At 45.2% G+C, this 14,773-nt stretch overlaps 1 protein-coding gene across 30 annotated transcripts in view; it reads right to left on the bottom strand.

The window, feature by feature from the left end:
• Positions 1–14,773, bottom strand: part of Dst (dystonin) — a 393,820-nt gene that overhangs the window by 211,643 nt on the left and 167,404 nt on the right. For all 30 annotated transcript variants that reach the window (XM_017596770.3, XM_017596775.3, XM_017596773.3 and 27 more), the window contains one exon: positions 9,892–9,953. In XM_017596770.3, coding sequence (XP_017452259.1) covers positions 9,892–9,953 — 62 coding nt within the window. The remainder of the gene's footprint in view (positions 1–9,891; positions 9,954–14,773) is intronic.

Raw genomic sequence — 14,773 nt, 5'->3', positions numbered from 1 at the left:
CTGTACCACCTTCCCTGGGTTCCAGTGAGGAGAAGTATTACACAGAAGCAGACACCAGCTTCTAAAATAGACTACGAGGGGCTGGGGATTTAGCTCAGTGGTAGAGTGCTTACCTAGGAAGCGCAAGGCCCTGGGTTCGGTCCCCAGCTCCGAAAAAAAGAACCAAAAAAATAAATAAATAAATAAATAAAATAGACTACGAAGGCCTGGAGTACTCCACAATTCAGAAACTGTGATGGATGAGTTAGGTTCCCTCACTGTTTACCAGCGTTCTAAGACCATGTGTGAGTTCAACATGACCCCTCGGAAAGGAAGTCTCCAAAGGGGAGAGAGCTGCCCTGGACCCCTCCCAGGGAAGCAACGCTAAAGGATGGATCAAGAAGTACAGTGATACATGTGTAACCTGAATCTGTTTAGAGATAAGGAGAGGGGATCTGTGTTAGTTAGCAGTTTCTAGGGGGACAAACTAGATAAATGTATTTATTATGAAAGGAACTTATCGGATTGGCTTATATAATTTGTCAAGTCCGACAACAGCGGACTGCACACCGGAATGCGAACCTGGTAGCCCCTCAGCCTGAGCATTCTCAGGCTGGCAGCTGAAGCTGGAGGATTCCTATAGAACCAGAGTTCTTCAGTCCCGGGGTAAGTTAAAGAACATAGGTTCTGTGAAAGGGAGGGCTAGCAAGAGCGGAGGCAAAACGGGACAGGAGCCCTCAGCAGAAGGGACCGAATGCAGGCAAGCCAGGGGAAGCACTTCTTTCTCCCAGACCTCATGATCTCTGGGCCAAAGACAGAACGTCCCTCCTGGGGGCACAGCATACATGTGGTGCCCATTCGCACAGACATGCAGGCAAAATATCCCCACGCATAAATATCTAGGCTAGAGATAAAAGGATCCCGAGCACTGAACTGAAGGAGGGTGTGGTCTCTCCCTCTGCTGCTCCACCTAAGAAATAGCAACACTGGGAGAGATGGCTCAACAGTGAGGAGTACATACTGGACCTCAGTTTAGTTCCCAGCAACCATGCTGGACGGCTCGAAGTCTCCTGGAAATGCAGCTCTAGGGGATGGGTCACCTTCTTCTGGCTTCTGTAAGCACCCACTGCACATGTGCACACACGTGTTCACACGGGTGTACACACGCACACACACATGTACACACATAGGTGCACATACATGTATGCACACACACACACGTGGCCTTCCCTTCACCTGGGAAACTTATGGCCACCAGCCTGTGAGGATAAAAGGGAGCAGAGTCAGACGGCCGGGCTCTGACAGTCAGGGGTCCAGAGACTGCTGCGGTGAGACTACTCTATTGTTTCAGGGATAGGGCCTAAAAGGGCTTTTTTAGGGGAATGGGTGGAAAGGGCTAATTGGTCATAACATCAAGGGAGCGGGACAGGCTGACTGGTTATGACACAGCACCTAATTATCACGTGGGCTGGAAGCCAGAACTGAACATACGTTCTGAGTTATGCAGCCTTGCAGAGAGCTCTGAACAAGGTCACTTTCCAGACAAGGCCAACCACATGTGCTCAGGGACACTCTCCAGACAAAGACACTCTCCAGACAAAGATAAGCAGAGACAGGGAAGCCCCTCTGAGAGAGTCCCCCATTTTGTGTGGAGCTCAGAAAGCCATCCGGTCATGGGGGTGCTGTGACCTTAGCAGCAGGGTTCTCCAACACACACATATGCACAATTACACATATATTTTTTTAAAGTATCATCCTCACAAACCCACCCAGATGGGTTTTGAGCTAGGTGTCTCTTGAATTGATCCCAGATCCAGGCAAGTTGCCAACCCTTTACTGGACCACTTTTTCTTCCCTAGTATGTGGCTTCTTGCTCCCAGGACTTAAGTGTTTAACATCTGTGAAACATCCTGTCCATTAAATGTGCATTGTATGAGAGCAAGCCTGCAAGCCAAGTACTAATTTTGCTCATTGAAAGAAATGGAAACCGGGGGCCTCTAAAAACGACTTATGAAAGTTCCTGTGCATATATGAAAGACATCGTATTCAGGAAGTGGAAAAACCTGTAATGAATTTTGACATCGCATATTAAAAGTTTCTCTCTTAAAAGCTACAAACAAGAATGCCAAGATAGGCGAGCTTTCAAAGCACTCTTAGAGCAAATATCGGTTTAACAGCCAGTTGCCAACAGGGGTCAACATGTGTAGAAAGCAGCATCAATTTTCCCAGCCTCTGAAGCTTCCCTTTTAAGTGAGTCATCTTCCTCTGTCATAAGATATAATGTGTCCATTTTATATTCAGATCAGATGATAATAACTTCCAAGCAGCTGAGTAAGTCTGTCTTACCATTGATACCAGTGTCTCACCTTCAGACCAGAGCGTCCTCGGTTGCTCTGATTTCTAGCTTTCCTCTACTTTGTCACATGTGTCCCTCCATCAGCTCTTGTTATGCTTTCTGAGGCCTCCCAGAGTCAGTGATACAGTGACGTCTGACTAGGAAGAGCCTGGAAACAGGTTTCTGTTTGACTGTATGTAAGGGGACATTCCAGTCTTTGAAAGACACCTGATTGCCACCTGCCGTAGGGCTGCAGAGAGCCCGTGATTTATCTATTCAGTATCAGAGAGTTGCCAAATAATAAGAATTTATTTGGGGCTGGAGAGATGGCTCACGGGTCAAGAGCGCCGGCTGCTCTTCCAGAGGTCCTGAGTTCAATTCCCAGCAACCACACACAGGGTGGCTCGCAAATGTCTGCAATAGGGTCTGCTGCCCCCTTGTGGCACACAGGTGTACATGCAGATAGAGCACTCGGAAAGTAAATGAATCTTAGAAAAAAAAGAAAAACACAGAAACATACATACACACATGACTGCTGACTCCCAGAGAGCTGATTCCCAGAGAACCAACCTTGTCTTTGACCTGAATCCTTCTCTTCCACATGTCTCCGAAAATCGTAAGGATGCGGCCTCTCATTACATTCATAAAAACCTGACTTGTAAGACATGTTTCTAAATTTAATACTTTGGGCTAACAGTTCTCCAAAAAAGAAAGTGTCAAAAGCCTCAACCTCCCTCGTTTAAGCACAGCTCCCACAACAAGAAGGAGAGGTTGTCCAAATGGCACCCATTGTCCTCTCTATAGCTTTGGTCACTCAACTCCAAGTCTATCCTGATGCATTTAGCATAGGAGAGAGAACAAAGGACCCTGCTTATAGTTCTCACTCTTTCCTAAGACATCTCTTCAGCCCTTCTGGACTTTAGCCTCTTAGCCCTATTTTTCCCCACTTCCCTATTGGTCACTACTGTTAAACCTTGGGAAATTCTGGGATCTCTGCGTATCCGTTTGCCACCTGTGACACAGCAGTAAGAGTAACCACGGTGTCCACTGCGACTTCTGTGAGGGTGGGATACAGGAAGGCGTCAATATAACTGTCCCTGGCATGTGGGCCCGACCCACACTAGACGCAACTATGACTGATAAATTGATAATAATGTGGTTAAAGCACCACACGGATAGCTGCATACCTACGCTGCTGGGATTCAATAAAATACAGTTATTCAAAATAATTCTAGGGCTAGAGAGGTGGCTCGGTGGTTAAGAGCACTGACCTCCCTTCCAGATGTCCTGAGTTCAAGTCCCAGGAACCACATGGTGACTCACGACCATCTGTAATGGGATCTGATGCCCTCTTCTGGTGTGTCTGAGGACAGCGACAGTGTACTTACATATAATAAATAAATAAATCTTTAAAAAAAAGAAATAATTCTAATAGCTATATCTTATCAATGAAAATCCTTACTGGATGTGCCAACTGTGTTTATGTGTGCAGTTTCTGAATATGTTTCATAATGAAGAATCGTGATGGGATAGTATGTTAAGGAAAAGGCATAAACCGCTCAGCATGGCTCTCCGGCCCTTGCACACCTGTGAGCAAGCACGCACGCCCACATGCCCGCCTGAGTGTTCCACATTCATGTGGTCGTTCACATATTGATCCACGTATCCAAGGGAACTTCTGCAAGCATGGGTCTAGCTCAACGGCTTCGGCGTTCAGTCAGAAATGGATACTCCGCAACTTTTTAGAAGGACTCGTTTTCAGGCCCCATCCCAGAACGGGTGACTCAGAAGCTGCTGGGGACCTCGTCTATTTTAACAGACTTCCCCGTGAGTCTGGGGCACCTGGCACGTAGGAAGCAAAGGGGTTGAACATAATCTCACGTGTAGGTCTTAAGAATCAAAACACTGCTGTTTTCACTGGCCGTTGATAAAGTCAGTAATTCAGAAACATCCCCGTCCTGATGGAGATGTTCAAGAACATATTCAGACAGTTCCCCTCCCCCACGTCTCTGTAAGCTCGCACTCTCCCTTGACTTGAGGGTTTAGATGTCCTGCCAGCCTCAGTGGAGCCACAAAGTCACTGACATTCTTACGGGAGCGAATTGAGCTCTCCAGAGACAGGCTCGGGGATGAAAAAGTAGGGTCACTTGTCATGTACTAACAAACAGGGAGTGGTCCGACACTGGAATGTAGGTTTTCTTCCCCAGATAAGCCAGTAAAGAAATTAAAATTTAGCCAAGAAATTAAAATTTAGAATACAGTCATTATAATTTGCATCGTGCATACAATATTATAGAATAAACAGTTTAAACTCAGGGCTTTCAAGTTGTGGGTCCAACCCCACTTGTAGGTAATACATCAGATATCCTGCCTATCAGCTCTTTACATTACAATTCATAACTGTGGTAAAATCAGTTATGAAGTATCAGTGAAAATAATTTTACAGCGGAGGGTCACCGCAACATGAGGAACTGTATTAAAAAAGGGTTGTAGCATTAGGAAAGCTGAGAGTCCCTGCTTTAATGGATGGATGCTGAAGAATCAATTCCTTGGTAACTAGAGTAAGACAGATCCTAAACAGAGAAAGACACTGCGTGGACCACTGCAGGCTCGAGTCTTCTGATATACTGCCCCCCTCGGGTCAACCCTCTGAGACACCTCTGCACTTCCGGGTTAGGTCCACATGCAAAGGGAGCCGCTGCATCTCTGGTAACTGTTACAGTGCCATGAGAATAAAAGGCTTCCTTCTTCCTGTGCCCAACCTTTCTACACACTGCAGGCAGAGAGGACCCACATGGTGCTTGAATCCTTGGTGCCCTTTCTCAGATTACTGTCCTATGAGCTTCGTGAGCATCTAGACAGCGCAGCAAACGGGACCAGTAATAATAAGTAGTTATTTATGACCTCAGCTTACAAAAGACAGACAGGAGGGTCATCCACGAATGTTGTAAATGATTCTTAGAATCCCAGAAAGTGTATTTTAAAACAATTGTCCAGGTATTGCAGCTATATAAAGGCATGGTGTTTTCAGGAGCAACCATGTTACATGGCTGAGGCTTAAATTATGCTAAAACATGGATAAATGTTCCCATCACACGATTCCCAAGGTAATCGATACCAGCAGACAAAAATGTGCTTAGAGATTCTGTTCCTTAAAGTATCTGAAAGGACGGTAGCTCAAAGAGACACGCTCTTGCCAGGAAAGTCAGCAGCATGCAGTGGGCATAGTGATCCACACGGTGGGGCGTGAGAACTCTAAAATCCAAGCCAGAGAGAGAGAGAGAGAGAGAGAGAGAGAGAGAGAGAGAGAGAGAGAGAGAGAAAGAGAGAGACACACACACACACAAAGAGATGATGCTTCCCAGCAAGTATGCCTCACCTTTCACTGCCTAGTTACTTTCAACAAGAATAATTTTAGTTTTGATAAATATATATAAAAAAAAATCAAGCTAAGGAAAATTACTGTGGTGGTTTGAATAAGAATGGCCCCTATAGGCTCATACATTTGAATGCTTAGTCATCAGCAAGTGGAACTATTTGGAAGGATTAGAAGGATTAGGAGGTGTGGTCTTGAAGTGGGTGTGGCCCTGTTGGAGGAAGTTTGTCACTGGGAGTGGGCTTTAAGGTTTTAAAATCCCATGCCAGGCCCTGTCTGTCTATCTTCTGTCTGTCTCCCTCTCTGTCTATGGATGAGGATGCGGCCCTAAGTTACTTCTCCAGCACTATGCCTGTCCACTGCCATGCTCCCTGCCGTGATGACAATGGACTGAGCCTTTGAAACTGTAAGCCAGCCCTAAGTAAATGCTTTCTCTTAGGAGTTGCCTGGGTCACAGTGTCCCTTCACAGCAATAGAAAAGTGATCTAAGATAGTTGCTTTTTCCAGAAAACATTAGCTTTTTAAATCACCATCACTCACTTTAAGGGGGAAAAAAAGTTTCACACGTGAATGCAATCGTATGGGCACTGGGTGACACTCTACACCAATTTACCTTCTTGGTGTCCTGTGGCCACATCATTTCTATCATCTTGATTTTAACGTCTGACTCCCCTTACACTTAAATACCATGGTCTGATTTTTATATAATCCTTCAAATGGTGTGCTTTTCATGAATTCGAGGGACTGAAGAAAGCAAGAAAGATGCAGGGCCTCCCAGACTCCAGCTTCACCCTGAATATATTCAACATCTCTAGCCAAGAGAGAAGAGCATCAACGCAGGACTATTCTCTCAGCATTAACTTTGTTCTCCTCACCAAAAATGTGTATTCTTCTGTTATAGTTCCCACTAACTGAATTATGACCTCACGTCCACCTAAAACGGCATTTTCGTTCCAGTGACAGAAACAGGTTCACCACCCAGCACACCATTCCTCTCTCATCAACCCTTAGGTGGAGCGGACAAGTGGTTAGAGGCAAACTGCCTGGACGTAATGGCCCAGAATGTTTGTGCACATTTGTTTGTCCTTACCTCAGGATAATGCAGTGACTTTTAGACAAGAACCACAGTCTGGCAGGGGGCTGGGGGTGGGGCTTGTCCTGAAGGCTGTGGTTTGGCTCCAGCAGCATCAGTGCGCAGTTCTCAGTGCTCTGAGAGAAGCCCAGCCTGAGCTGCTCCTAAACCACCGTGCAGGAATGTAAGTAGCTGGCGGTGGGAGTCAGCCAAGGCCACATTCCAGCTTCCTACCTCCCTAATGTGACTCTACATTAAATAGGAGATAATTTTAACTTCACTTTGTTTTGTTTGTGTGTTTGAGATTGAGCCCAAGGTCTTACATGCTCAACAGGCGCTCAACCATTGAACTATATGCCCCAACCAAGAGTTAATTTAAAATCCTGACCCCTAAATGGACTGCACAAAATAAACCGGTATGCTCTTACGGCATGAAACAGCTATGTGGGCACTGGCTTACTGGGTGTTGTCTGTGAAACAGTTATTTTCCCGTGTGTTACTACAAATAGCATAATTAAGCCTTCGGTCTTTGGGGTTTTCATTTTATTATCTACAGAAGAGTGGAGCATTAAACATTCCACGAGCTATTCCAGGTCAGAGAGGATTCTGAACCCAGGAGATCTATCTAACCCCGTGAAACGTAAGCCCAAGCCATGTCACAGGGTTATCTCTAGGAGTGAATGATTTAAGGTACACAATGTGATCAGACAGAGAATATTCTAGCCAGACACAATGACGGGACTTGAGAATGAGTCCACAAAATACATAACCACCATTTGGATGCGTGTAGCAAAATGCTGTTACATGTAATCATCCAGCTTATGAACGATCTATCAGATGAGTGGCCCAGTGCAGCAGGCCTGGCAGGCACGGCTCCTGCAAATGACCTGTCTGACGCTAGTGTTCTGGCTCCCTTGACAGTTGTCTTTGTTGGTGCTTCTCTCTGGTGTGACTTGAATACCAACATGGAACCCTTAACCACAGCTGTGTGTCCAAGAACATTTGGGAAAGCCAATGCCCTATGTCCTTACCCATCCCCAGATCACCACACCTATGGAGACTGTTAGGCCAGCAATGGACACAGGGGCACAAGCTGCTTCCACAGCAGTCACTCTGAGAGGGCAAACTGTGGGTGAGAATGGCAGTCACAGGCTCATGTGTTTGAATATTTGGTTCCAAGCTGGTGGAATTATCTGGGAAGGATTAGGAGGTGTGGCCTTATGGGAGGAGGTGTATCACTGGAGGGCGGGCTTTGAGTGTAGTTTGTTCTCTCTCTCTTTCTCTCTTTCCCCCCTTCCCCCCTCTCCCCTTCCCCAACTCCCCTGCCATGATGGCCATACACTGAAACCCTAAACTCCAAATTAAATGCTTTCTTTTATAAGCTGCCTTGGTCGTAGTGTCCTATCACAACAATAGAAAAGTAACTAGGACAGAAAACCCTCTTGGAGCTTAAGCTCAAAAGTCCCCATACCATACACCTGACTGCAGCTCATCACTACCCTATTCTGTGGAAAGAGTTCCAGTGACTGATACATGCAGGATGAATCAAAAGCCTGGAAGATGTCAGGTAAGACTCGTGGCCCCCTTCATCAACCTGCATTTCCTCGCAAACATATCAAGTCTCAGCTTCTAGTTCGTGTCAACACAACAGGTTCCCTATCACAAACAACTCTCAACTAGAGTAAGTGACATGCTCTCTCTCTGTACATGAATATCAGAGATGGGCACAGGGTACTGCTGGGTAACGGAGAGGAGGTAGAGACTGGGACATCACTCAGATAATTCAGATATGATCCTGACATTAAAATCTGTTTGTTTGTTTGTTTGTTTGTTTGTTTGTTTGAAATGTTGTCTCATTATGTAGTCTTAGCTGGCCTGGATCTCACAATGTAGATGGCAGTGGCTTAGGATTTACAGAGATCTATGAGCTGTGGGGCTAATGGTGAGCACCACCTGGCTAAAATCATATCTTACATTGTTTTTGCCCTGCACTGTATGATAATTTAACACCTAGAAGGGGTCCCTATTGGGATTTCAGAGGTTGTATGTGCTTGGGCCAGGGAGTAGGACTATTTGGAGTTGCGACCCTGTTGGAGTAGGTGTGGTCTTATTGGAGTGGGTATGGTCTTGTTGAAGTGGGTGTGGCCTTGTTGGGAGTTTTAATACCCAGCTTCCAGGAAGTCACTCTGGATTTGAGTTTTAACACCCAGCTTCCTGGTAGTCAATATTCTGCTAGCAGCCTTCAGATGAAGATGTAGAACTCTCAGCTCCTCCTGCACCATGCCTGCCTGGATGCTGCCATGCTCCCGTCTTGATGGTAACAGACTGAACCTCTGAACCTGTAAGCTGGCCCCAATTAAATGTTGTCCTTTATAAGAGTTGCCTTGGTCATGGTGTCTGTTCAGAAGAGTAAAACCCTAACTAAGACAGAGGGCCTTACGGAAAAAAAATAGGTAGAAAAAGTAACCAACAGTTAGTTGTAAAATCATATGGGCCTCAGTAGAATTCAACTCAGTGAATGACAAAGAAAAGCCTATGTACTTTTCTGGAGAGTGTCTATCAACTTTTCAAGGTGACAGCACACAAACAGCATTTATCTAAGAGTCATAGCTATTTCTCAGAGCAATACAGACACAATCCTTGGGCACCAATGAAACCAGTCCCAGCCTCTTTCTAATATCCAATTTCATTCTCACCCAAGCCTCTGCTATCCAAACAAATAAATAAAAAAAAATAAAAAGTTCAAGTGCAGAACTGGAATCTTGAGAGAAACAATTTGTGCCAGAAGGCAACTTTTCTGAGTCCAAGTGTATGAGAGAGAAAGAGAGAAAGAGAGAGAGAGAGAGAGAGAGAGAGAGAGAGAGAGAGAGAGAGAGAGAGAAATTTTTTTTGAGACCAATGAAAAGAGCTTGCACTAATGTCACAAAACACACTTGTCAGGGGTACTTACCTTCCCACCTCCACCATCATTACCCACAAGTCACATACCCTCCGCTATGACAACCAAGGTACAATGTGAGTGCCTCGGTGTATGTGCAGCTGACATTCATAGCGGTGTGTGGCATCCATCGCTCCGCCCAGTGCACTGGAGCGTGCAAAGCCTCTCCAGCACGTGAGCGCGCAACTCACCTTCATGAGATGCTGATTTATCCATTTTGTAAATGTTTTCTTTTGAACTTTGTCCCGCTCATCTGCAAAAAGGAAAGGAAAAACATAAAATAAGGTTGGTATGACCATGCACAGGAAGCTCCAGGTCTTGTAGTTAAACAAAAATGGATATGTTCGGAGACTATCCTCCTGTACATCCAGTTTTACTAAATTCCTCAACTCTGAGCCATCTGTGAGGAAGCACTACAGGCTCGTTCTCAGCCTCGTCTCTCCTCAGTGTTAGGCTTGCTGCCCAGCTGCTACATCACGTACCACAGTACCGCCTCCAAACAGGTCGTCTCACATCAGATTAAACGGAGAGAAACCCAAAGCAACTCTACTAAAGCCAGGAACAAGACTTGGCTGTCAACTCTCCATATCTACTCATTAGAGTACTTGGGAGTTTTAGCTAGAGCAGTATGGCAACGGAAGAAATCAAAGGGACACACAGTGGGGAGGGAGGGGTCAGAGTGTGGTTATTTGCAGATGATATGTTATTATGTTATATTACAATGTTGATCCCACCAACCCACTAGCATCTGTCTTCTGATACGTTCTTCTGTTTCTTTCTTCAAAGACTTAAGTTTTATCATACAAGTCTTTCGTTCGAGTGGTTAGAGATACTCTGAGATATTCTACACTTTGGGGCTATTGTGAAAGGTGCTGTTTCCTGGTTTCTTTATCAGTCCGTGTGTCATTTGTATATAAGAGGGCTACTGATGTTTTTTTTTTCTAATTAATCTTGTATCCAGCTACTTTGCTGAAAGTATTTATAAGCTGGAGGGGTTCCCCAGTGAAATTTTTAGGGCGACTTCTTTCTATTGTTATATCATCTGTAAATAACTATCCTAAGCAAAGCAATCAACAGAGTCAACGCAATCCCCATCAAAATTCCAACACAGCTCTTTGATAGAATTTGAAGGGACAATTTTTAACTCCATATGGAAAAGCAAACATCTAGAATAGTTAAAACAATCCTGAATTAAAAAAATAACCCGCCGGATGTCTCACCATTCCTAATTTCAAGTTGTACCACAGAGCTATAGCAAATTAAAAAACAAACAAACAAAAAGCGCATGGTACTGGTATAAAAACAGACACATTGATCCATGGAATCAAATTGAAGAGCTAGACATAAATCCACACACACGGACACCTGAGTTTTGATAGAGAAGCCAGAAATACACACTGCGAAAAGGACGGTATCTTCCACAAATGGCACAGGTCAAACTGGATGTCTGCAAGTAGAGGATTGCAAACAAACCCATACTTTACGCCCTACACAAACTCAAGTCCAAGTGGACCAAAGACTTCAGTATAAAAGCAGACACTGAACCTGACAGAAGAGAAAGGAGGGAATGACCTTGAACACATTGGGACAGGGGACAGAAGTCGACGGTGCAGGCGCTGAGGTCAACAATTAACAAATGGGACTCAGGGAATCGAAACCTCCTGAGAGAGGAAGGGGAGCCACTGAAGACTGGGGGGCTGCTGAACCCCAGGAAACTCTGATTCACAATGTGAGCGCAGGGCTGAAACTTGCTCTGTGACCTGTCATGCATTAGAAGATGCTGCCATCTTCTAATGATAACATGGCAAGAAGACCCTCCACTGGGAGTCCCTGCGGCAGGACCGAGACAACAACTCCAAGATTCTCAGTAAGAACCCTGCAGTGGAGAAAAACTTAAGCCTGGGAAAGCGGGGATTTTACCACCTCCACTCCACGCCATTTCAAAGGGGAGATATTTTAAAAGGGAGTGCACCAGATCACACCACCTAATTTTCCAATTACGAGTCTCATGGTGACGTTCCCTCATTTAAGTCAGGGATTCTTAACACTGGGATTTATATTTAGGCACTGTTGCTATGACAACCAAGGGACTGCCATCGCTCCCGTGCATTAGCCGGTTGTTGCCGCTGCCCAGTTACTATTCTGAATCAAGTTTTACAGCATTCCTCGATCAAAATTATCTTATTTACAATCAATTTTAAGTAAAAGCACACATTTACGGTCACCTCATGAAGCCCAAAGTAGCTGGAAAAACACCGAGTGCAAGCAACAGAATTTAAGGGGGGAAAAAACTCACACGAAGAGCAGTTATTACCACGCCCGCTGTTCCAGGTCCCAGCAAATCAAAGTTTAATGGGCTGCTCAGTGCGGCACACAGAAAACCTCAGTGCTACACACAGACTTATCCTATGGAAAGTTCTCTCAGGCGAGCCAAAAAGTAGTCCGGATTCTAACCACATTCCTCCAGGCACCCCCCACAGTTGCTCTCACCAGGCGAGTCAAAGCAGGTAGTACAACTTTCCTATCTAAGTTCCAGAATCTGCGCGGGGAGCTCGGGGTGACATACTAACCCATACAGCACATCAGTCCCACCAGCTGTGTGCTCCAGTCCTGACCACTTCTCACGAGCTGCCCCATCATTCTGAGGGAACCGCTGCAGAAGGGTCCTGGACTCTCCCTTACGAAGTGTGATGTGTCAGCGTGCTGCTAACTTTCTCCACAGAAAGGAAAGTACTGACTAGACACTCCTACGGGCAGTGGAAACTAGTCCACACCCCCTTTTAAACAAACATTCGCAAGCCAGGGTACAAGGCAACAGCTACTGAAAACGAGACAAACTGTCCCTTTCTCTCAGGACGGGAGCTGTCAGAAGTGTCTTTAAAGAGAATCCTCGACCTTCTTCCTCCCCGACCCTCTTTTAATTTTTTTTTTTTTGGTTCTTTTTTTCGGAGCTGGGGACCGAACCCAGGGCCTTGCGCTTCCTAGGTAAGCGCTCTACCACTGAGCTAAATCCCCAGCCCCCCTCTTTTAATTTTTGAGAGGGGGCAATGAGACTACATAGATGATATTAGATTATCACAGCAGAAGCAATTGAATATTGTCCTCTAACACTGCAGGCAGGGGACCCTTACAGTAAAACACAACACCAGCTGACTTAACTCAACCGGTGCTACATACATGTGACCTGGAAACCCCACCTTTAAACACTAGACACACTCTTCAGGGAGAAATATGACCATCAGAACACTATCAATGCTTCTGCATGTATCACTCCATAGGGGTGTTCACTTGAATTTCTAGGCCAGTCTCTGAGCTGGGTGATACGTAAACTTGAGAGTTTTACGAACCAGAGCCTATGAACACCCACTGCATACCTACGGTTACAAGATGGAGGCCAAGGGGCATCTTACAACAGAGGGGAAAGAAGGTAGGGGAAGAAAGGGGAGGGAGGGAAGGAAGGAAAGAGCAGGGTGGAGAGGGCTGGAGGGGGGGGGGGGCAGGCAAAACTGCCATAGTTCACAACCTGAAGATCTTAAGTTTGATTCTAAGGTCTTTTTCTTTGTCAAACAACAGAAGCGCTAATCTTGTAAGTCAGGGGAAAACAAACAAACACGAAACTCAATTTTCAGAGCTTCACTTCTAGTAAATGAGAACATTTGTTCTACACAAACCAACACCATCATCAGCCGCCCACCCCCATACTTTTTATTTTTTATTGGGTATTTTTAAATTAACATTTCAAATGTTATCCCCTTTCCTGGTTTCCTGTCCATAAACCCCCTATCCCATCCCCCTCCCCCTGCTTCTATGAGGGTGTTCTCCCACCCACCTATCCACCCCTTCCTGTCTCCCAACCCTGACATTCCCCTATACTAGGGGGCCCAGCCTTGACAGGACCAAGGGCTTCTCTTCCCATTCTTGCCCATGGGTCTGTTCGTGTGTACTCTTTGAATGGTGGTTTAGTCCCTGGACGCTCTGGTTGGTTGGCATTGTTGCTCTTATGGAGTTGCAAACTCCTTCAGCTCCTTCAATCCTTTCTCTAACTCCTCCAATGGGGACCCCGTTCTCAGTTCAATGGTTCGCTGCAAGCATTCACCTCTGTATTTATCAGGCTCTGGCAGAGTCTCTCAGGAGACAGCTCTATCAGGCTCCTGTTAGCATGCACTTCTTGGCATCAGCAATATTGTCTGGGTTTGGTGGCTGTATGTATATGGGCTGGATCCCCAGGTGGGGCAGTCTCTGGATGGCCATTCCTTCAGTCTCTGCTCCAAACTTTATCTCCAGATTTCCTCCCGTGAGAATTTTTGTTCCCTCTTCTAAGAAGGAAGCCCCCCATACTTTCTGAACCGTCAAATAGACTTTCCAAACAAGAGTTATACAAATGGAAACTCTAAAATAGCCATACACATGTATTTCAATAATAGGGAGAAGCACATTTGGTCACGAAAAGACACCTCAACATTGCCAGACTAGAGTTGCCAAAAGAAAGAAACACACGAACATACAAAATCAAACGTTAGGCTGCCATAAAGTTATGAGAATGGTAACAGCAAATGCAGATAAATGAATAGTCCTTACCTACTATGATGTAGGTAAGTAAATTACAGCATTTAAGAGGATAACTTGGCAGGGCATATCACATATTTAAATGGATATACTTTCTGAGTCAATAACTCCGCTTGCCAGTACTAGTAACAGAATACTTTTGGATGCCGTGTGATTAGTTCTTGAGGTGTTTACTGTGGCCAAATATCTGAAACAGTTTAAATGTTAATCAGTAGGAGGCCAGAGTAAATGAGTTCTAGTTCGCTCAGTGGTGTGAAACTTTAGTTTTGAAAATTTGCACATATTGACATGAAAAAGTGACCCAGTGAAATAAATATATATATGGATCTATAAACACAGGTAAAGAATTTCATCAGAAGAAAGTGGACAGAGGAAGAGGAAGATGCTCGCTCTGCCTTCGCTCACATTTCGTTCTGAGTATCTCTAGACTCAGAGAATCTTTTACAAGAAAGATATTTACGCATCATCGCTGATAATACTCAAGGAAGGCCTACCATGCCGCTTTAT

Source organism: Rattus norvegicus, chromosome 9, assembly GCF_036323735.1.
Source record: "Rattus norvegicus strain BN/NHsdMcwi chromosome 9, GRCr8, whole genome shotgun sequence".
NCBI classification, from domain to species: domain Eukaryota; kingdom Metazoa; phylum Chordata; class Mammalia; order Rodentia; family Muridae; genus Rattus; species Rattus norvegicus.
This window is presented reverse-complemented; position numbering and strand designations above follow the sequence as displayed.